The sequence below is a fragment of the Dermacentor silvarum genome, chromosome 9, assembly GCF_013339745.2.
Source record: "Dermacentor silvarum isolate Dsil-2018 chromosome 9, BIME_Dsil_1.4, whole genome shotgun sequence".
Taxonomy (NCBI): domain Eukaryota; kingdom Metazoa; phylum Arthropoda; class Arachnida; order Ixodida; family Ixodidae; genus Dermacentor; species Dermacentor silvarum.
Genome location: NC_051162.1, coordinates 109,315,319 through 109,339,314, shown reverse-complemented (window position 1 = coordinate 109,339,314; position 23,996 = coordinate 109,315,319). Strand labels below are relative to the sequence as shown.

The 23,996-nt window shown below is 45.4% G+C and overlaps 1 protein-coding gene and 1 long non-coding RNA gene across 2 annotated transcripts in view; one reads left to right on the top strand and one right to left on the bottom strand.

Annotated features, from left to right (window-relative positions):
* The window catches only part of LOC125940079 (uncharacterized), a 30,829-nt gene extending 13,670 nt beyond the window's left edge, over positions 1-17,159 (top strand). Inside the window, exons 2-3 of the long non-coding RNA XR_007463321.1 lie at positions 7,944-8,056; positions 17,060-17,159. This is a non-coding gene — a long non-coding RNA (uncharacterized LOC125940079). The remainder of the gene's footprint in view (positions 1-7,943; positions 8,057-17,059) is intronic.
* LOC119464096 (uncharacterized PE-PGRS family protein PE_PGRS10) lies at positions 1,591-11,019 on the bottom strand. The gene is made up of 3 exons (XM_037724931.2): positions 10,901-11,019; positions 6,723-7,039; positions 1,591-4,320 (listed from the first exon to the last, which is right to left on the bottom strand). Exons 2-3 carry the CDS (start codon positions 7,034-7,036, stop codon positions 3,051-3,053), a joined length of 1,584 nt encoding a protein of 527 aa, XP_037580859.2. The 5' UTR covers positions 7,037-7,039; positions 10,901-11,019; the 3' UTR covers positions 1,591-3,050.
* Positions 17,160-23,996: the final 6,837 nt, after the last annotated feature.

Sequence of the window (23,996 nt, the reverse complement as noted above, 5' to 3'; positions counted from 1 at the left end):
TTATACTGGTATACACACTGTCAAGCTAGGTACTGCATCCACGGTTTCATTTACTGAAGGTGAATGCATTTTATTACAGCTATACTAGTAACCTTCGTGTTCTTATCCAGCTCAAGGTGTGGCTGATAAAAGTAAAGGAGCACGCACAGTTAACAAGATCGCAGCTTGTGTTGAATGCTCGTGTGAAGTTCATGTATCACTTTTTTTTTTCGCTGTCTCGGTTATTTGTGCTCATCTTTAAGCAGGACGTCTTAAGAACTTCCATGCATTATTGTGGTAAAAGGATCAGAATGATTCTCTGTTAATTCTGTTCCAAACTTCTGGCGCTGAATGTGCAGCGACGGTCCATGACTGCAGATTCCATCTGTTGAAATTTACAAAGTACGCCGCTTGGTGCATGAGATTTTGCGAGTATATCTCTCAGGTCACATGCTTTGCCGTCTGGGTTTCTTTTTCTTTGCTTGATTGATTTTGCTGATGACGGCTGTTTTCTTCGCTTTCCTATTGATTATTTCGTGTTGTTGCTTCCATTGGGTGATTTTTGTTAAGTGTTTATGAGCGTACGGTTTTCAGGCTGCTGCTTGTATTTTTCGAGAACCCTTCTTGCTGTTTGTTTATTTGTTTAAATATATGGTTTTGCGGAATTTAACGTCGCCAGACTATGCAGCGGGTTATTAATGACGCCGTAGCGGAGAGTTTCATAATAATTTGTACCCCCTGGTGTTCTTTAGCGTGCAACCAAAGCACGTTATACGAGTGATTCCGCACTCAGCCTCCATAGAAATGCGGCATCCGCAACTGCGATCGAGCTCACGACCACGTACTGATCAGCACAATGCTATAGCCACTGATCCCACGCGGCGCGTCTCGATTTATCTGAAAGTGAAGGAAGCGGTTGTACTAATCGTTATGCTAATCCCAGTGCTGGCACACTTGGCACGATTGATCTGATACTAGGTGGCTGTCTTTTCTAAGAATAAATTTTGATGTCTTTGCTCCGTCCAGGATGGGTTTCTTCCGCTTCATCCCCGTGCTTTTTCCGCATGAAGTTGAATTTATTAGGCTTAAACTGACCACTCTGCAAAGCGTTCCGCCTCGATTATATTTGTGATTGTTTCTTCATTGGCTGTAGAAGATGAGATGCTTGGCAAGAAAAAGCACCAGCTATCTGTAAATATTATTAAAAATGCAAGCGATAGAACGAGCGAACTAATACTACCAAAACAATCATGCGGATAACGAAACAGAGAAAGACAAAGAATAAAAAGGTTTTGTACTAAATTAGACAATGGTCTGCAGTCCTCGCTCAATATTCAAACCAGGAGATTCTCAAAGCGTAAATATTACCAAAATAATGCGAGCATAAATACGTTGTAAGCCCTTGTTGTTCAATGTGTTTGATATTTGTTTCAGCCTGGAGTCATGAGGATGGTCTGCAATGGGCTTGGCTCTTTTTTTTTCAGTTTGAAATAGATGAAGTAGTATTAGGGTACTTCCAGAAGAATGGGGAAAAAATTAAGGGATATAAAGCAAAATTACCGACACAAATAGCGCTTGCAGACTAGATGATTAAGGAAGGTGAAACAAAACTTCGGGGTTCACTCCTATTTTTATTCAGTGTGGATCCTGCAGCTAGTCGCATTACTTGAAAAATAGATATAGTAAGGCATCGCCAAAATTGAAATCCTAAGGTATTCAAGTAGTGCGAATTGTCAAAATCAACCAAACGGATTCGCCTTTGTGGTTAGCATATGTTACGCCCGCTTCTGCACTAGCGAAAAGTTCGAATATTGTAATTCGGAGAGCAGTATAAGCCACGTAACATAAACACTCAGTTTTCTATAGTCACTTAGGGATCACAAGTTTTTACCATGCCCAAATGTGGTTACCGGTGCTCATCGCGCAGCGTTCCAGGTGTTGGTGCATTCTCCGCCGGTTCCTCAAGCGTCTCGTTCAGTGGAGGGCGCTCACCGCTGTCTACACCACCAGGGTACATGCTAAAGAATTCTGGGAATCTCCAAAACACGGAACGGTCAGTAAAGAGCGGAAACCACCTGAGTATGGGCCTCCTGGTCTTATCCGGAGGCCTGAGTTGCCATTTCCCGCAGCAGCAGTAGAAAAGTATGGACGGCGTAGGTAAAGTGCGGAGCCAGGTATACGATATGCTGGGCCTCCAGGGAACGGTGTAGCGAGTCTATACCCAGAACGGAAAGCTCCACCATAACCAAAGTTGCGAAGTGGTCCTGTATTGCGTGCATCCGTAATGATACCAGCCGGGAAAGCGCCCATGGCACCAGGTAGCCTCATACCCCGAGTGAGTGTTGCAGAACCGTTATTATCGCCGCGCACTGCATCACCTGGGGAGTGTGTAGTTGTTCCGTGTACTCGGAAAGTTTCTGCTCCATGTGTTTCAGTACCAGATGAGTGCGCACCGCTTTCCTCTGCTCTGGTGCCGTTTCCGTCAGAACTTGCAGTAAGCGACGAGCTTGGATTTTGTGGGCTTACGATGATTCCAATTCCTTCCAGTGTACCAGTAACGGCTGCTGGTGTACCGGTGGGAAGTACTCTGACACCACCCGTATCCAATCGTGCGGTACTTGTCGAGGGTTCCCCTGCTATGTTTACTCTGGCACTTGGTGCGAGGAAGCTTGCATTAGCAATTAGGGTAGCACTTCCCGTAGCAATTCTAGCCCCGGGCCCGCCGAATAATGTAGGAATTGGCGTCAGCGTACTTCCTGTGTGTGTAGCGACTCCGCTACCAGGAAAGCGAGGAGAACCACCAGAGTGCATGCTCCCCAAGTTAGTTACAGTGCTTCCTACGGCGACTACTCCGGGAAGGAGATGACGATGTGCCTTCTGTGTTTACTGTAACAGAGGCTGGGTGTGCACCTCCCGGAGTTCTTGGGGATGGTACTGCTCATGTGGCTACTTACGCCAGCCCCTCCAGACACTGAAGAAACAGGTAAGAGTGCACCATTACCGTGTGCACCCGGTCGTGTAGGATGTGGCGAGAGCAGTGCTTGACGCTGCCGACACTGGTACCAGCACTACTATATCCTGTGTAGGCAGGTGAAGACATCCCTGCTATGTCTACACCCATTCTTCCATGCTCTGTATACGGAGATGGGAGCGTGCCATGATCTACTAATTCCGGCCGTGGAAGTTGCAGAAGAAACTGGCAGGACTGCACCCGCTGAATTTACAGACACACCGACACGGCCAGTTCCTGCAGGCAACATGTTTCCTGAGCTTACATCACCACCGCTAGGTCCTGCAGTAAAAGGGGGCAGCGTGCCTAGTGTGCTTACTCCGGCCCGACTGGTACCTGCAGAAACAGGTGAGACTTCTCTAATTGTACCTGCACCGGCACTAACTGTACTCGATCCCACCGAGGCGGGTGTGAGTGCACCTCTTAAGCCTATATTGACTCCGCCATGTCCTACTGAAAGTGATGGGAACGTGCCTCTTGTACTTGTTCCAACGCCGTTAGTTTCTGCTGAAGGAAGTGGAGCTGTGCCCAAGGCCCCGGTAGCTGTGTCAGACCCTGCTAAGGGGCGTGTGACTGCACCTCCTATGGTTGCTTCGGCACCTCCACTTCCCGCAGAAAGTGACGATAGCGTGCCTGCGGGGCTTATTCCAATGTCGGTATTTCTTCGAGGAGAAAATGCGACTGTTCCCGCCCTGGCGGAAACTGTGCCAGACCCTGCGAAGACTGACGCGGATGCACCTCTTGCGTTTTCACTAGCCCCGCCATATCCCACAGCGAGTGATGTGGGCGTGCCTGTAGTGTTTACTGCTACTCCGTTGGTTCCTGCCGAAGGGAGAGGGATACTGGTCATTGTGCCTACACCTACACCAAGCGCGCCAACTCCGGACCCACCACTCAACGTTGTACCCAAAGTGTATGTCCCGTTACTACTCCCCATGCCGCCTGCCGCACCAGGCGAGAGCGTACTTTCTGGCGCTGTAGTGACACCTCCCAAAGATCCTATTACACCTCCAGGATGATGAGCGAAGCCACCTGCACTTCCTCCGCTGCTAGCATGTCCTGTCTCGTTAAGTGTGAAAAACGGCTTCGTACGGAGGTACCAGTCACAATTTTTCTGGCGCACACATATCTTATTTCCGTTTCTCTCGAACTCGGCGAAGCCCTTGTCACACACGCAGTCGCCCCTATAGCAAGTGATGTTGCACTTTTTGGGCGTGCTCATGCCACACTTGGGTCTGCAGCTGTAGACGCAGGGCTCGAATCTAGAGTGTGGAGGACACACTGGAAGGCAGTTCTTCACCTTGACGCACTTCCTCCAGTTCTTCGGATCTCTGCACGAAAAATTGGAGTAGTTAGATGAACGACTCGTATGAATCAGTACGGTGACTATAGGATAGCGTCATATTTGTACGAGGTGAGAAAAGGGGAATTTTTTTGTAGGATACATCACCAAAACACAAAATTATTTGAGTTATTCAATGCTGAAAATATCTGACTGCAGCTCAAAAACTGTAGGGTATGTGAACCAAAACTCTTGTAGCTGCGAATATTTTGAAGCAATGCAAGTTGTGCTTATTGTTATCCGATACAACATGACATGTAATGCAATATTTATAATTATGCCACAACATTGCTCACAATGCATATCCTAAAAGCTTCGGAGCTCTTTCATATGGGCACGATGCATCAACATTTATAAGGTATACCTGCAGACTGTTGCTATTCTGCTCAGACTTCCGGGCTCTGCATTGCTGTCAATTTGTTTCCGTAGCATTGCCTCTGCCAGTGTCCGTTGTGCATAAGAGCAAAGGTTTCAATAAGTAATTCTATGCTAGTATAACGCACATTCTGGTAGTCCCCGACGTTTTTTTTTTTTTTTCAACCTGTCGCCTTGTCAAAAACAATTACCTTTCAGATGCGTAGTGGCGTCTAAGACATCCTTTTATCCTGCGCCTGAGCGGGGCTGTGGCCGATAAGTGACGCTGCATATGACTGGTCGCGCACTAGTTGTCTAGAGCACTCAGGCTCAGTGTTTTACATTCGGATCGTGAAAGTGGAGCACTCGGAACACATTTCATTGGTTCAATGAATCTCCAGAAATTGGAGACATGAGGCGCGCTAGACAAATGACGCCCTCTTTCAGCAGTCGTTGGCTAAGCAAACGAAATAGATATTGGAGTACTGAAAAAATAACATTATATCGAAGAAAAGTAGCTATCGTTAGAATTTGATCGATAGCAAATAGATATTGGAGTACTGAAAAAATAACATTATATCGAAGAAAAGTAGCTATCGTTTAGAATTTGATCGATTTATATATATATATATATATATATATATATATATATATATATATATATATATATATGATCGGTGGGGGAACACCTTCAGCAAATTTCAGTTCTTTGGCGATAAGATTCTATGTTTCTGAGCACGTAGGTAATTTGCATGGTTGACCTAAGGAGGCAAGCAAACTGCCCAGGAAGCTAGATTTACATTAGGCGGCCGAGATATTGCCTAAACAGGCCATTTTCATAAAGTACTCAAATATAAAATAATAACAAAGCTTTTTAGAGACATTCAAAGTTTCGAACTCGAATGACTATTGAGTTACGCAAAGCCGAACTTATGACTGCCGAGAAAGGGTGCGAGGCATATAGTGACAGCCGCTTCCTGCTGTTCTGGCCTTAATAGCGCTGCGTTCCTGCTTAACATTCTAGCTCACGAATGTTTCTTTATAGTTAAAATTGTATTTTTAATTGCTTAATACAGTAGGTACATTAAAGAAATGCCAGAATTACACCCGGAACGATATATTTCTTTAGCAATAAACGTTATGTCCGTTAGCCAAACAACATTGGCTTAACTGCTCTGCTAAAAGTTGATATTGTCGGTGCCGAAAACACACAAAAATATGTGAAAATGCAAAACACGACTTCAGTGCTGTGTGAGAATTGTGACGCAGTTGACTGCCCTGTGGAATCATATTTAGCCATTCAGAAAGGCCTCCTTTAGTGTGCCCTCCACCGACGACGACCACAGCATTTTTTATTATTTTGCCAGCTTTAAAATGCTTCCTCCGAGATTTAAATTTACAACTGACGATGACGACACTCCCTAATGCGAAATTTGATTGCAGCTCTAAAGGTGTTTTCAATTCACGTTATATTGGCTGGCGCGGACAGCCTGTCTCACGCGGGACGCTGCAAACAGAGCGAACTGCGGCGCGTCTACCTCGCTAATCGGGGGTTAATCGCTAATCGGGAGTCTGCGGTCTCTCTTCCCCGCTGCGTTCCGCGTTCTCTCTTTCATCCTTCGCAGTTCTCGTTCGCACAGTTACGAGGAACGCCGACGCTCACCGCACTAAAGGGCGGCTAAGAGCTGCGCTCTAAAATACAACTAGGTACGTGGACGTGAGATTGTTTTAGTGAGATAAATTGACACCTTTACCGTGGACTGGCTCAGTTCGTCCATGGTATCCGGTGTACAAAAACGTATGAACGGGCCTTGCTCCTCTACGGGAGGTAAATGGTCACTCGGAGGAGCTCTCACATTCTTACGATCACGTGGTCACTGCAATCGCTCTGAGATAAGCTGTACCAACGACTTTGTCGAACATTCTCAACCTTCAGCCTCGACAGAGCATCGCATTGCTTGCTGCGAACCCGAATAGGAGCGCGGTAGGAATAAGTAAAATGTTGCGTAAGTGAAGTTAAACTGAATTTGAACTCACATTACCCAGCCCGGAGGACAATCGCAACCAGGAACACACGTCCTGCTGCATGAAGCAGCTATCGTCTTGTTGCAAGCCACGGGGCAGCCGGACGCGCACAGGTTCCAGTCCTTCTGCCGACGGCACTTGCAGCGAATGCACTTCTTCCACGGGACGCAATCTCCCCATGAGTTGCGAACGTAGCCGCGTTTGCAGATGCATTGGCGGAGTTTCTTTGATTGCCAATGTGGGCGTATGCCACGGCCTGCAGAACCTGTCTCGCCGAGGTTTGCCGACCACTCGCACTTCAAATTCATTGCATTTGGGAGCACCATAGCCTGCAAATTATGTAGTGAACATGTTACCGCTGTTAAATAATGCCTTTTGACGTTAAGCGCATCGCAAACATGCACCCTCTATGCTCAGATCGCGTGGTGATGATGCGTGCCTGCACTGCATTAGAATAACGTACGCCCCGGGGAAGCTTCTGAAAATTCAAACATAAAGATTATGCGCTCTTCTTCTCCACGAAAGAACTCGCCCACCCACATCGTGATCTTGCACTCGTGGAGACTATCGCGTGACGCACATTGCAACTTAAGATATATATAGTCAGCAGTAATCCGAGTAACTTGGGGTTTCCTATAAAACACAAAGCCCGCTAAACCGCGTCTCCAGATGCGCCACTCCCCATGAAAAAAAAGAGATAAGAAATAAAGCGGTGGTTGCGAGGAGAGGCATTATGACACAAAATAATTGCACAGAACCCATCACCAAACTTTGCTTGATTGTGACGGCAGATGTGCTCCGATATGCCACTGGTGACCGCTATCGGTTAACTTTATTGGTTCGCGCTTTGAGATGTACGGGTTCTGAGGCGTTGCACTGATTCCGCCATCAGCATGCGATAGGCTAACTGCGATAAAATTTTAGGATTACACATATCTTGCAGTGGTACAACATTGGGCCCAACCTTTCGTGATCTTTGAAATCGTGGTCTCTGCGATCTGTCGATATTACTGTGGCAGATCGCCGTTCATGCAAGGGGGGAAGTGGGGAGATGCAAAAGAAGCTTTGTTTTAATAAGAAGCGGGAGCCCCTCAGTTCCGATATATAAAATTACGCAAGCAGTGGGACTTGCCGGTAGTGATAGAGACAACGGGAAAGTACCTCTGCTACCCGGAGGCTAGCGTGCCTCTTCCGCAACCTCATAACCCAACATTACCTTTGTTTTTATCTCAGTTAATACTGAAGCCCCTATTACAACTGGTACGGTATGACATCTCCCCCCTGGCGTTATGCGAGTTCTACTGTAAAACCAAGTGTTCCGCGGAGTCTGGTGACAGGCCCATTGAGTCAGCCATCAACGGAAATTTTATTGCACCGGAAAAATATAGATGGCGTGGTTGTTTCATGCTATTGTAAAACCGTAGGGACTCTGCATACATTTCGCACTCTCTTGGCGCCATCCAAGTAACAATAGTAGAGCTTGTTCGGCCATCTATATATGTCACGCACAACCTTGAAGGCAGTTTTCTGTATATTTCTTTTCTGCCTTTTCTGACAAGCACGCCCGTATAGGAGACGAAACGTGAGTGATTGGTTGCATTGTTTAATAAGAGCAATGTATTCCTTGTCTGCAGTGTCTATACCTGAGAGTGAGGCGCATTTTTGTAGGCATACTGATGGGAATAAAATCAATGTGCACTGTGGTGAGGGAAAGAATGAAGAACATGTCGATAAAAAGAAATAGCGAGTTCTTTTTATGTCCAGTATTCGATGGAATAATTCCCGTGTACATTTATTGGGTCATTGAGTTCTTGCCATTTTTTGACATGGCTCTTTCTTATACTAGGCTTCAAGCAGCCCTGCCATCTTATTAAGATATAAGAGATAGAATAAAACAGCAAATAGAAGACAAGGAACAAGAGCGTGGAAGAATACACGAAAACACTTATTGATTAGGTAGAAACCAAGTGTATCTTTTGTATGTTTTGCAATATTTTGTACGTAAGACAGATATGTGGTGCTATTGATAATGTACTGTGCTGCTGAAAAAGTACTTTGCTAAAATTGTACTACAATGTAAAACGCACTTTGGTGCTGAACTGTACAGTTGAGTAATTTTATATCCGTACACGGGCTAAAAAAGCACTGTCAAGCTAATTAGAGCTTTTGCTTTATGACTCCCGCTCTTTGAAGGGGAAAGAAACTGATTGATTGTTTGATTAATATATGTATATATATTGATTGATTGATTGATTGATTGATTGATTGGCAAATGCGGGCACCTTTGTTGCACCAATGCAGTTTGGTTTTGAAACTCGTTGTTCTGGTCAGCATCTACTGCCCTTACATTCCCATATCAATAGCTTTTGAATGGCTTCCTCGATACCATGTAATTATTCCTATAAAAACATGCTTTATGACAGTGCGTGTGCCGCTTCAGCTAATAATTGTAATGATAATTAGATAATAGGTCAGTACTATTATTAGAAATACTCCTTTCACGTGCATAAACAATTCTTCGCCGCATAAGGCACTATGGCAAACGTGCCGCTTTCCTCTACTTCAAAGAAACAAAGCTCAGTGATCGGGTAGCTGGTGGCCTACAGAGAGACGGCAATGATAAGCCGTACCGCTGTGGTGAAGAAACTTGTCATCAGGCTGACACGTGACGTGCTTGCCGCGGTGTTTAAGGAGAGTCTGCTTCAGGAACGGTATGATCGGCTTATTTAGCAACGTCGAGTCTGCGCTAGAAAAAGCTTGCGGAGTTTTGTACAAAACAGATGTTCACACGTGGACATAAGAGCACTCCCCCCTTTTTGAAAAGAGGGAAACCACAAGCTGTACTGAATTCAGGCTGATCAGAAAACATCCAAAATGTATAGTTCAACAGATTTAAACAGTGTTTACTTGCTGGTCTCATAATGGAAAGATTTTAACTGCGCTAGAAACAGGGACAAAGGAGGAAGAAAAAGACACGTGCTGACGTGAGCACGTGTTGACGTGAGACACGTGTTGATGTGACGTTGAGGACGTGCGCACGTGTTGTCTTTTTCGTCCTCCTTTGTCCCTGTTTCTAGCGCAGTTAAAATCTTTCCAATATGAGCTTCGACCAACTAGCTCAATTTGGTGCACTACTGGTCTCATAAGTTCCCTAGATAATGTTGAGACGCCAGAGGTCCTGATTGCAATATGTTACCTCTTTCTGCATTTCTGTTTACTTCCCCTACAGCCGAATTACAGTTTTCATACACTGTCGCAAACGCATCGCAGAGTAAAACAAATCACCTGTACTATGCTATGATCCGGAAAGCCAAATACTACCGCTATCTCAAATATCGGCTTTTACAAAAATAAAGGTACCTGTAAAGCACGTTACGCTTTCCTACAAATTAACCATAAATAAATCAGTGGATTCATAGGGAGTACTAAATTTCACAGGCTTCTTAGGTCTGATTTTTCCGGTAATGTGGTGCCATGTATATTTGTGAGAAAAGTTTTTGTACACCAATAATTTATCTGCCAAACTCTACGCACAAACTTTCAGTTCCCGTTGTTATCTGCTTGGTATATGCTACCGCAACAATTTAGCCTTGTTTGTTTGCTATAACTAGGAAGTTCGTAGAGAAAGTACATGAGGGGAGGAAAGAAACTGGACTGTTCTTTTTTCGTCTCATATACTTGTGCCACAAAAATTCTTAGTACTTGCTAGTGAATTCCCGATAGTATAGATCATGCTCTATAAAGATCCTAGATAGTAAAGATAATGCTCTTTAATAAATTGTAGAGTCTCTCCAACACAATTCAAGAAGCCAGTTAAAGCCCCATTTCGATTTGAGCACCTGTTAGATTTTAACCCGTGAGGCAATTCTCGGTAATAATCTGTGTATTATGTTGTATTTCATTGTGTATTACGTGTATCTATTTCATTATGTCTGTGCATTATGTATTAGGCTTGATTCTCATTGATTTTCGTTCCCAAAAGATAACTGCACATTTCACTGTATTTGCATTGATGTATTGTACTGGGTCGGCATATCATGTGTAATCATCTGTATATAATATTTACTGCCTACGCTGTCAGGGTGACATAATCTAGTCAGGCTCTCTCCAAAACTTTGTTGTGCCTCCTGAGTCAATTTGTATGGAATTGTCTCGTATAAAACAGAAAGAAAAAAAGGAGTAGTACTCACTTGTGCAGTTGAGGTGACTGCTTACCACCACCACACCAGTGATGGTTATAAGTATCGTAATACCGTACATCCTACCACCCCTAGTACTGCAAAGAAGTAGTGTGCTCACCCATCTCTAACATTTGTAGAAAACCTTTTCTGTTCTGAGCATTGTGCACCTGTACGTCGATCAGCATTAACCATTGTTCTAACGATGAAATGTCACTTGTGCCCTGGACTTCAAGAGATACTGAAATTCTATTCGCGCAGCTTACAACCTGTTGCAAAGTGTTTTGAGACAATGAGTTCAGCGTAAAAATTGACGTCTAAACAGCTTGGAATATGCTGTTGCTGGGTGTTACGGTTTCATGTCATAAAATGCTTTAAATTATATTAAAGCACTAATTTTACACCTGGGGACGAAGCTACAGCACGCTCGATGCTTTATTAATGATGCACAGAGGGATTGCGAGATAAATGTGTGAAACGTTAAATCAGGCGTGATATTTCTGTAGCAAAATAACGCATCATTGTTTAAAAACCCCATTTACTGATACAGCGCATTCACCAACCCTGCTTTTCCGACTCGGGTCAAACGCCAAAACAAGTTTTAGCGACCGCGCAGACACAATGATTTACTCATGAGCTGCAACCACAATGTATCCGATATTCGCCACGTCACTTACTCTCAGTACGCGGTGAGGAACGGAAAAACAGATTGAGAAAGGGGAGGTGGTAGTAGGTCATCTACTCTCTAGGAAGAACTGAACTAGAGAGATTTATGTTGCGTGACCTGATATTCGAGCCCAGGGAGCAGTTGGCCGCCCCTCAACCGTAGTCGTAGGTTCAGCTAAGGGAGAAATTTTCTGCAGATTTACGAAGAAATCGCGCATAACAATTTCAGGGCTACCATGGAAAACATCGATCTTTTTTGTTCTCGTTCTTTTTTTTGTGATTCTGCATAGTTTCCTGAAATAATCACGTTGCTGCATCTTTTGTTTTCCGGGTGAATTATGCAACTTGTTAGCCAGACAATGTTTATGTTGAGCAGTTTGATTATGTATTTAAACTTACTTTAGTTGAAGAATTATCTTAACCCAGATAACCATATAGCTAATCTTTTGACTGTTCCTGTTGCCTAGTGTAGGCGATAATTTGTGTGTAACGCACACTTGCAATATCTTTTTTTTGTAACTGATAGCACTTTTGAAATGTAACCGTTTTACTCAGAAAAATGAGCTTCAGAACATTAGAAGAACCACAAGCTTGCATGAAGCCAGAATTAGAAAGCCGAGATAACTCCAAGTACTGTCAAACAATGCCATAAAGAATGAACATTCATGCTCGGGGAAAACGCCAACACTATGGCCAGCTTTTTAAAGTATTTCAGCATGAAACTCTTCGCGATTCTGAGCTAGTGGCCAGGCGTTGCCGAAATGAAGTCCCCGCAAGCATGAATACAAGAAATCTCAGTTAGGTCACTGCCAGCTCGGTCATGACCTCACCGAGTGCCTATAGCATAGACACACAGTACGCGTTTCATGAAGCCGAAATCTCCTGCAAAACCCAAATATAGACAAAGCCCACTGTAAGTTTCATTATCCAAGTGCATGTATTTAAATGGGCCGTTGCTAACTCCTGCATTGACTCACCGGAGAACTTGAAGTTCCGCTACGTGACCGGAAACACGAGTCGCAACTTGTTGCTTGAATTTTCCCCTTACAAATGTACCAATTTACAATAGCTACAAAGCTACACAGCTAAACTGACGTTCGTGCCAACATCAATATCGAGCATTGGTTGTGTAAATCTGATGTTCATGTTATGGCTCGCTTCATCATCATCCTATATTTATGTCCACTGCAGGACGAAGGCCTCTCCCTGTGATCTCCAATTACACTTGTCTTGCGCTAGCTGATTCCAACTTGCGCCTGCAAATTTCCTGACTTGATCACTCCACCTAGTTTTCTGCTGTCCTCGACTGCGCTTCCCTTCTCTTGGTATCCATTCTGTAACTCTAATGGTCCACCAGTTATCCATCCTAACCATTACATGGCCTGCCCAGCTCCATTTTTGCACCTAATGTCAGCTAGGATATCGGCTATCCCCGCTTGTTCTCTGATCCACAACCCTCTCTTCCCGTCTCTTAACGTTAGGCCTAACATTTTTTGTTCCATCGCTCTTCGTGCAATCCTTAACTTGTTCTCGAGCTTCGTTGTTAGCCTCCAAGTTTCTGTCCCATATGTTAGCATCGGTAGAATGCAATGATTGTAAACTTTTCTTTTCAACGACAGTGGTAAGCTCCCAGTCAGGATTTGGCACTGCCTACCGAATGCACTCCAACCCAATTTTATTCTTCTGTAAGTTTCCCTCTCATGATCAGGGTCCCCTATGAGTAATTGACCTAGATAAACGTACTCCTTTACAGACTCTAGAGGCTAAGTGGCGATCCTGAATTCTTGTTCTGTTGCCAGGATGGCTTCATATGTATGGGTCATTAGAAGGAATGCATGACATTCGATTGTAGCAGCTTAACGCAGTCATTAACTAGAGCTGATGTAGTTTTTTTTTTTAACAGCGGAGCTGTCTAAGCCGGAGGTTGGCCCGTATAGCGTAGACCAGAAGCTGTGCCTGGCAATGACGCCACCATGCGTTGCCTAGCAACCACTTGGCAAAGCTGCACCTGTCTTCGCCGCCGCTCCACACCACCGCGCAGAGCTGCGACGACCGCACACCTGCTCCGTCTAGCCATTACGTCACTTCGCCTCACCTGGCAAACACATGTGCCTCGTTTCGCCTAGACATATCAACGCTTCGCCTGGCTGCGTCTTGAAGAGCGTCGTGCGGCCAAACTACAACCCGCGCGTCGCAGGCGAGCCCATCCGGAATACCGTGCTAGAGTGTACTAGAATATTTTGAGTGGCGCGACCGGCGGCCGTGGAGAGGGCCTTTTCGTGCGGAAAAGTAGCGGCGGCGCTGTAGTCGACCACTCTTGAAAGCGTCGCCCGGCCTCGCAAGCGGTTGCTTGCCGGTGCGTTTGCAGAAACGGAGAGTTTCCACGAAAGGAACGTATAAATTAATGCTTCATCGCAACTGAACTACATTACTCTCCCGGCTACAATTAATCTGCGCCGGGCGAGCACCTGGCACGATCGGCGCAGAATGATCGGCGCAGTCTTTTTTTTGATGACGCGCAGAATGATTGCAAGATGATTGGTGAAGCGCGACCATAACCTTATTCTAGAAAACGTATTATTAACCTGCTGCTTGGAAATTGGATCAAACGTTGCTATTGGAGCGATCAATGCCCGTCATTCGTTTTATTGCCTGCTTAATTATAAATTTTCCTGTACAAGAAGCATTCTGATGAGCACAGCGGAGTGTGTGAGCAGTATTGAAATAACTGTATTGTCAAGTGGTAGTGACGGTCGAGAATACAGCAGCAAAACCGTGAATGGCAACTAACTCTTCGGTGGGCGAACTTGTGCCCAGGAAAGCCGGCTACACTCAAAGTACAACGACAGCGGCGAACGCAGTTGAAAATCTCATCAGCGGGTCGAGCGCGTCGGCTTTTATACTTGACTCTTTCTCTACGTATGAGTCATCGAAAGTTCCAGAGCAATCGCTGGTTCCAGCGTGTCTTCCAGAAAATACTACACAATTCGCGTCGCGCAATACATGCAATCGGATTACGCAAGGTTCGGTAACAACAGACAGCGGATAGAACCATCTATAACATTCGAGAAACTTCCGATACATGCGTCTAGCGCGGAGCGATAACATTTGTTAGACAGTGAGACCTATATTCACCCGAGAGAAATAAACGATTACACGTTTTAGTATAAAAATTTTTCATTTAGTCGCAATTCTGCCCAAGGTTATTGGTATAGATATTGTCTGTAATTAGAATCCTTATTCTAACTGCAAAAAGATTACACCTACCTCCAACACCTAAATGCATGCGAAAAACATATCAATTTGCTCGGCATCCACTGCACCGTTCTTGATGGGGTTTGTTGCCTTTTGAAAGAAAACTTTCAAATGATCAAAGTGTAGGAAGCAGAATGTTTATAAAAGCTGTCAATCTTTTTCATAGAAATATTGTTAAACTAAAGCAAAGGGCAACCATCAAATTTAACTAAGTACTAAACAAAACCGTCACAAATTTTTATACTGCAATCATCTACTTGGATATCCGCAGTGCGCAAAATTTATGTATTATACACTGCTCTGAAAGACACCCATAATTTCTTAGTAGGAATTTTCCAAAATGTTCGTAAACATTGTAAATATTTCTTCTAAGCTGTACATTGATATACAACATTTTCCCGCTCGAGATGCTCTAACAGATGCAGTTCACACAACTGCCATATCTGTTTTTAAAGCAGATTTACAGATTTCTAAGCTTTGTTCCGTTTTTTCTTTAACGCGCTATCCTTCGTGGGTTTCCGTAAAGAGTACAGTGTCTGCAATAATAATTCTGCTGCACACAGTTGCTTTAAATCAGCATGCTCTCTTCAATGCAACAAATTTCGCCGTCATTATCAGACGCGAACTGACGCCGTTGCGTCAGTGACCACGGTGCCGGTGTTTTATTGGTTAGATATCAAGGCACATTCGGCCAAATAGTCGGCACCGCGTCAGGTCGAAGATGGATGGATGGATAAAAACTTTATTTCATCTATTTAAATGTGGTTGGGCCCCTATATGTCCGGGAGCCCCCTGGCCGACATCTCTAGGCAGGCCCGGTCCACCAGCCAGAGCTGGTCATCCGAGCAAGTGGCCCGAAGAGCGGCCTCCCACGTGGAAAAGGAAGGGTTGGGAATAGGTTGTACCGCCATGGGCTTGGGGCAGCTCCACAAACAGTGGAAAAGATCTGCCCGGGGCGCTTGGCAGCTGGTACACTGTGGATTATTGAGACCAGGGTAAAATAAATGTGCCAGATATGGGGAAATAAGTGCATTGGTCTGGATCTGGCTCCAGATTGAACACTGATGGGGGGTAAGGGAATGGTGAGGGGCAGGTAATTCTTGTCTACCTTTCCTGTAATACGAGGTCTTTCCCTCCGGACTCCGGACGACCACTCACCCAAGCCCACGGAAAAACCAGGAGCGGGGATCTACACCTACCACCAGATCAGGTCGAAGAATTGGTTTCATCCTTGGCACTCGAACTTCTGTTCCGTTATCTGCCCGTAGTCTCTCACGATGAAATGAGGCTCAAAGTGAAGCTCTTCATCTCTGGGAGCTCTTTAAAAAGCGATACCTTGCGGCCTTGGCCCGTGCGAGCGTACCCCGCCTTGGAACCAGGTGCATAATAGTGATTGAAACGCTGCTTCCCCCCCCCCCCCCCCTTTTTTTTTAATCACGAATGTGCGGCAGAGCTCGCACGCGCGCACGCACACACCTATCGGAGGCCGGAGCGCGCCAACTTGCTTCAAGAGTGGGCGACGTTAGCGCCACCGCTACTTTCTCCAAAAAAGGGGACGAGGCATGCAAGGCGCGCCGGCTTCGGTCGCGCCACTCAATAGTTCTAGTACACTCTAACCGTGCCGAAGCTGCTGCCGAGAAGAGGCGTCGTCGACTCAAAGACCCCGAGTTTCGAGAGCGCGAACGCGAGAGTCTGCGTTTTAGTATACAGCGTTGTCGGGATAGCGACCTTGGCTGTAGGTTGGTCGATCACAAGCTCCACTGTTTGTTCCAGCCTTGCCCCACTAGTGCAAGCTGCGCTCATTTGTTTAGTACCAGGTTGTAGAGCTGACTAACGCCTTACGAAATACAACGCAACCTAAATAGAGAAAGTTCATTTATGAGGATGTTATCTTCGTTAGTCCTCAAGGAAATTACCGGCCTAACCGAGGAGGCGTCTTTGTCAAAAGCAATGCTGTAGGGCTCGTAGAAGTAATTAATGCAGCTGCCGAACACTTCGTGTCCGGCACGATTACGAAAAAGTCCCTCAAATGGTTCCCCGCGCACGTCGGGGAGCTTTTCACTAACAAAGACAACAGGCGCGACAACAACAATACTAACGGCCGAAAACACACCGGCATCCCGCCCAACCACAACGAGCGCGCCCATCTCGTCGCGAGGCAGCTTACCCGCCGCGACGCGATCACCCAGAGGGCAGCCGCCACCGTTGTTGTGTAGGGAGCCTACATGCAACGCCGTTTTTTGCATGTAGGCTCCCTATTGTTGTGCGGGACCCCAGCGGAGGAGTTACCAACACAACCCAAATCGCGGCGGACGGAGCTGGGGGCCACGGGGACGCCGACCGCGATATCGAGGAGTTTCCGGCCTCGCAGCGAGAGGTTCTTGGTCACTACAGGAAAGAACGTAAGAAATATCCACAACCCCACGGGCGGCTGGGCAGGTCCCAGGCAGCTGACTTGAGGCGGTTGCAGACGGGCACTTTCACCAACCCTTACCACCTGCACCGCCTGTGGCCCGCGCTGCAGCCGTCGCCCGGCTGCTCGTGGTGCGAGCACGAACGGGCTGATATGGCCCATATGCTTTAGGAATGCCAAGGCCATGAGGAAGAAGGACCAAGAGGATGGAAGAAGACAACAGCAGGACCCTCTGAAGCGGGGCGCCTCGCTGAGAGATGGCTAGCCGCCCTCCTCACTGAGGCACCCGAGGACCAGGAGTGGGCCATCCAGCGGGCCAGGGCAGGGCCATTGCCGAGGTTCTCGGAAGTTTTTTCTCCGGCGATGGACATCTGGCAGCCTAGCCCCGGGCACCAACAGCAATAACCGTTGGGCAAATAAAGTTTATTCCTATCCTATCCGAACACAAGCTTTTCATTTTATATTTGCATCGAGATGCGGACTCATTTTTGTGATCTTATATTTTCACCTGGCCATGATCGCTTAGCTACCATCCTGAGACCACGCAGTGTTGATGGTGACGTGATATGAGTTTTGGAAGCGCAGAACCGTTGCAAAGGCAAACGAAGTGGCAGCGCGCAATGATTTCTTTGAGACAAACACGTGCGTTCCTCGCTGTCGGTGGTCCTCGTCATCCCAGCTTGTGAACTCGACTACTCCTAGTCATAGAGCGACATGTCTTCGTGTGCGTATTTTAGCTTGTGGCACCACATTTTAGCTTGTGGCGCCGCGACAGCTTGCTTTGCTCAGTGTTTCTGGCACAAAACGCGTTGAAAGGGTTTCGCTAGGATTCTATCTTCGAAAGTAACGTTGATACGAAAACGAAGGTATGGCATAAGGAGCATCGACTAAGGCATATGCAGTCAAACCTCGCTGTAACAAACTGGTATTAAAATAAATAGATAACAATGTAAGTGAAATTCCTCTTGAAATCACGGTAGAGATGAATATAAGGCGAAAGCCATAGATTGCTCATGGGTAAATACATCCGATGTCCGGCGTTATGGCACCAAAATTCATGTTGCCACCATGGTGCCACCGAGAAAAGTCGTCAGTTCGAGTGGCTTAATTAAATCTCCCTTAATTAAGATAGAATTATTTAGGGTACTCGATCTCACGACCTTGGTTGTAAATAAGGCGTAGTTAATTAGGACACAGTTAAATTAAGATAGAGTTAATTAAATCCCTTGAACCCACGGCCTTCCGTGGCATTCGAACCCACTACCTTTGACGTAACCATGCCATAGGGTGCCACCAACAACGGCCATGGGTTCGATTGCCTTAATTAACTCCACCTTAATTAAGCTAGAGCTAATTAAGGCACTCGAACCCACGAACTTTAGTGGGAGTCAAACCCTCCACCTTTGGTGAGAATTGAGCGCACGACCTTTGATGTTAATTAAGACGGAGTTGATTTCGGCAAAGTTAACATAGAGTTAATTAAGGCACTCGAGCCCACGACCGTTGGCGTTAATTAAGGCAAAGTTAAATAAGGTAGAGTTTATTAAGATAGAAATAAGGTACAGGTAATTAAGATATAGGTAATTAAGTCGCTCGAACCCACGACCTTTGGTGTTAATTAAGGCGAACTTAATTAAGGCACTCGTACCCAGTGCTCCTGTTGGGAGAAAGTAATAGGAAGTAACGCATTCGAATGGGGATGTCAAGTAATTTAATGAATGGCTCGCGAGCGCGCAAGCTGTCGCCTTCACCCTCTTAGCGGTTGCTAAAGTGACTGTCAGCTCTGCTAAAATCTAATTTTGGCGAAGTAAAATTGTCGTGCCAGTGAATATAATGAACAAGATGTGTGCCCGAAGTAAAAAAAAAAAAAAAAAAAAAAAAAAAAAAAAAAAAAAACATGTCCAACCCTCGTGTGCCCACTATATTGTTTTCTGCGGTGTTCTACGTGTATTCTGTGCAGAAGTTAAAACTCGTGTGCTCGTGTTGAATACGCCATGCAGCACCACTGGTATTTCTCACCACAGCGCGTAGCAGCGCGTAGCAGCGCGCAGGCCCCGGCTCATTACCGCCATAGCACTTCTTTCTCCTTAAGATTGCATTAAGCACACTGATGACGACGCCAAACGAATGGACAACCACGTTTGTCCTCGTCGATAATGCGCTTAAAGCAATCCTATGACTTAAAACAAGGCCGCTCATCAACGCTTGTCGAGCTCTCTCTCCAAATGCGGCACAGCGCAAGGATAATGTTTCTTGGCCTGGCCTCCAATACAGCATCGGTTCCAGGCCGATCTGCTGCTCTCACGTGGCTCCGCTATTTAAATGAGGCCAGCGAGCCTTTCCGCACCGGCTTGGATTGGCTGATCGGAGAACTCCCAGATTGCACCGGCCTCATTTAAATAGTGGAGCCACGTGAGAGCGGCAGATCAGCCTGGATCAGCTGCAGAGTCACCGCATCGTGTTGTGAGATCCAAGTGATCTTCGACCACGATGTTATTTGTTCGCGTTGCACCCTGCAAGCTGTTTTATTCAACAACGTCACATTTTCGCTAGTTTGACGACGCTATAGACGAGCCAAGTGGAAACTGTAAACGATAGACTGTCACATTGAAGAAAAAACAGTAAAAGTTCGCTATCCTACTAGAGCAGCCTGCGGGCATGACGTGACAATAGTAGCCGCGTAAGGGGCTCAGGAGTGACTGGTGCTGCACGCCGTATATTATTCTCCAGCTTCATTAAAATTTCCTTGCATACGTGGCCGTGTAGTACCTGTGCGAGTCGTTCTCTTTTATTTATGTTTAATGTTTAGTACAAAATTGTGCATATATTAGAGTGAAGGACAATAACGAATTCAACAATATATTGGATATGACGAAGTGTGTCGACTCCCCTTTCAACTTCGTTATAACGATATTTTACCGTAAGCGTTATTTTCCATACTATGACCGAATACTGCACTTTTGTACTTGTGATAGAGCCTTCGTCTCGAATGGCGAACATACTACAGGTATACAGTTATTTATACATACAGTTATACCGTGCATGCTGCAGCCAGATACAGCCAGCTTTTCTAAGTGATAGATTTGAATCCAAAACTCAGCTGTTTCCATTGTTTAGCCCTGTACAGAGAGGGAAAGTTAGCGGCTGAACGCTTGCGCCCATCCTGACATTAAAACAATGTAGACTCTGTCTCGTAATACCGATGGTCTGGTCGGCATGCCCGAGAAATGCTGGACTAATGCAATGTGAAAGGTCGATATGGTCGTCACGTACGAAAGACATGAATATAGATGACCTTCTCATGAAGCATTAGGATAAAGAACTATGGAAAATTATTTCTGGTATTCAAGTGGTAACAATAACGTTGTCATTATTTATATTGGCATATTTGAAAAAACTTGCCACAGCTAAAAAACGCACCTGGTATAACTTGAACCGTTTCGCGAAAGCTAAGTGAAAAAATAAATTTAGGGCTACCATCTACCGCAAAACTATGCCTACAGCTACTTGACTGGCACTCTTCACGCAATAATAATTAGTGGATCCAGTCAGAAATTAGAGACTGATTAGGCCACATCATTTTGTCGAAGTTTGCTTAAGTTTGTGTTAAGGAAGGGAACGTAGAATTTTACGTGTAGACAAAGTAATAGCTGTCTGTGATAAATGACTGGGTTGTAGCTCCTGTTACGATTGGCGTTAGCACTGTTGGGCCCGGCGGCTCTTCGGGACAAATGATGCTTCACCGGCAAACCTGCAGCTATGGACTGCCATTCGCGTTTTCTCATCTTGCAACGCGTAAGAGCTGGCGACTAAACTAACATCACGTCAGGATTGTCGACAAGCAATTATGCATTGCGCCTTCGTCTGTAAGCGACCTGCAACTGATGAACGAGACGAGTTCTGGGATCCCAAACTGTGAAGGGGTCATTGGCCCTTGTGCAAATTGCTTATTGTTGCAAATAGCCTACGCTGACAGACCTCGTGAGAACAGGGTCGACCGCAGTTTCACATGAATCTGCATCTGCATTGTACAGAGGGCGGGTCGAATCTTGGACAACAGAGGCGGAGTGCGGTGGTGTGGCGCGTCACCATGATTAGAATTTGGACGACTGTGACACAGTTCCGATCGGCCGAGAAGACGGACATTGAATTCCCGCGACGAGAGAAAGAGAGAAACGAAGTGCACTTAAAAAGCGGATCTTCAGTGTTGTGAAAGTGTGCTCGTACATGGAAATCCTGATCATGTACGTTTGTAAATAAAACCTTTTTCTTATCTCTTGGACGTCGGCCTGGACCTCTCGATCGCATGGCACGTGCCACATTTCCAGCCACAGAGCCTTAGTGGCCGCTCGGATCCCAACATCGCAACACTCCATGTCCCTGTTTTTATGTCGTGGCCTGGGTGCCTTGTGCGCTACAGTGTACATGAAGCAACGTATCAGCTACACTAATTCTTCGTTGCAGCCATTATTACGTTGCTATCAACCATCGCGACAGAACTGCAAGGAAAGCCCTGTGAAACTAAAGCAAAAAGTATTTATGTTACTGACAAGGTATTAGAGTGGTTGTGAAACGTACATAATTTATCATCACTTTACTAAAGAATGTTGAGAGGTTTTAGAAACTCTGGAGTGGTTGCCCCCTGAGAACTACTCGACGTATTGGTCGAAAATTTTGAGTTATATAGCACACATGCGCACTGACATGCTGCTCTTATGTGAAACATTTCGGTGATCAGTAGAGCCACAACAAATGATCAAACGGCCATTGAATCCCCTACAATGCTTTCCCAGATATCAAAAGAAAACATGGTTTCGCCTCATTAAGCAAGATAATAGATATTTTATGCTGATACTTCGCACTTATATAGATAAGTTTAATTAGAAACCGATACTTTTTTTGCTGGTCTAAGATTTATTTTAACATCAAGGTACCAATGAGATCAATACGGTTTGGTTTGGTAGGCGGTTTCGCCGTTTAAAATTGTAATTTAAGCATGCACCTTTGAAGAGAGTGCACTCTGCAAAGCCATTGAAGTTATAGAAATGCCTTAGTCATGCCGAGTAGACGACGTGATGCACCGGGAGCATGCGTTAGCGGAGTCATGCATGGAGAAACATGAGTGGCTGGAGGTAGCGTGACAAGAGCGATGGAGCGAGTTGCGTTAGCAGTATTGAAACAGGACAGCTATGAAGAGAAAGCTAGAAGCAGAAATTGCAACTCTTGGAAGTGGAACGGCTTTTTTCAAACGTTTGCATGAATATGTTCCATCAGCATGAGGCATAACGACGACGTGCTTAACACAGAATTATGGAAAGTTTTTTTCTTTTTAAAGAGATGTGTCCAATGTCGTCCAACACATACATTTTGTGCACATGGCCTTCTCATGCGTACAGAAAAGAAAAGGCGCGAAGATCATCACAACAACCAGTTTGTTCGCAGTTGAGCCTATTGGCAGCCTTGAAGGCCCTTTCCGCGCTATGTTTATTAGCGGCTACAGTCCGAAATTGGAGACTCCAGCAATACACAAGGCAATAAACCAAGAATAAAAGGCTTCTACGTAGTCATCTCACAGGAATGAGTTCATATTTGATAAGATGAAGATGCGAAACAAGGTTTTGCATTGTCTTAGACAATGCAAACGAGCTGTTCTGAAACATACGGCCCTCGACTACAGGGGCTCTGCCTTATACGCACTGTTCTTGAAATTATAAAATTTGTTTCACAAGTAGCATTTATGTAAATTTGCCCAAAATATTTTTTATGAAGGTGAATTGTGCGACTTACCCATTTATTGTTATTTTCCTTTTGACTTTAATACAACGACGCTTTATTTGCGAATCCATCCGGACTTCTCTGACTATGGCTGGGTGCTGCTGTCATTCCGAATAGCTCACACGCATGACAGCACAACTATTTTTATTAAGCTTACAGGTGTCGTGGCTGCTGGCCTTGTATTCTATGGGATTACTCAGTGATAAAAGAAATGATACCTTTGTATCTTCATTGCAACAAATATACATCATTAAGAGCAGACTTCGTTCAATGAAAAAGCTTTTGTGTGCCTACTTTCCCAGTGTCGGGGGTTTGGCATGTTTGCTTGATCGATATTTCGCCTAGGAAAGTGCATTTACTGTTACACTATCTATATATCTAACTAACTATCTAACTATCGACCCTGGATGCAATATCGTATGAAATGGGTGCCAATGCTGGAAACAGTACAGAGCGCGGGCACGTACGGTAGGTACAGGTCTCCGCGTCATGCCTATTTCACGGGAAAGAGGTAATGTCTGTGGTGCATAATGCTGTGCTTATTATAACCAGTTACATATGATTTATTTAGGCGCTTCGCGAAAGCTTCGTGTTTCTGGCCTCAACACGTGGATTGAATATCAGTAATTTTTCATTTGGATGCTCAAGTGCAAATTCTGTGTAGTGCAGAAAGGCCATAAGAAGACGCTAAGGTTCCTCAGAGAAAACCTATTTTATTCGTTTACAGCGCGCACCGGTCCTGACGGAGGAGTACGAGATTCATCCGTGGCACCTGTGCTACTTGGATGGTTTTCTCCGATGTCCATGCTTCCGACAGACGAGGTTCCTAACTCTGCGACTTCACCATTGGTGCTCGAGCCACTGCTTGAGATACGTGGTAATCGCGCACCGGGTGGCGGTACAATAAAAACGCTACGATTTCCCAGAGCACCGGCAAAGTACAACAACCGGGGGTAATATGGGTAGAAAATGTAACCGGCTCCACCATTTCTTGCAGTA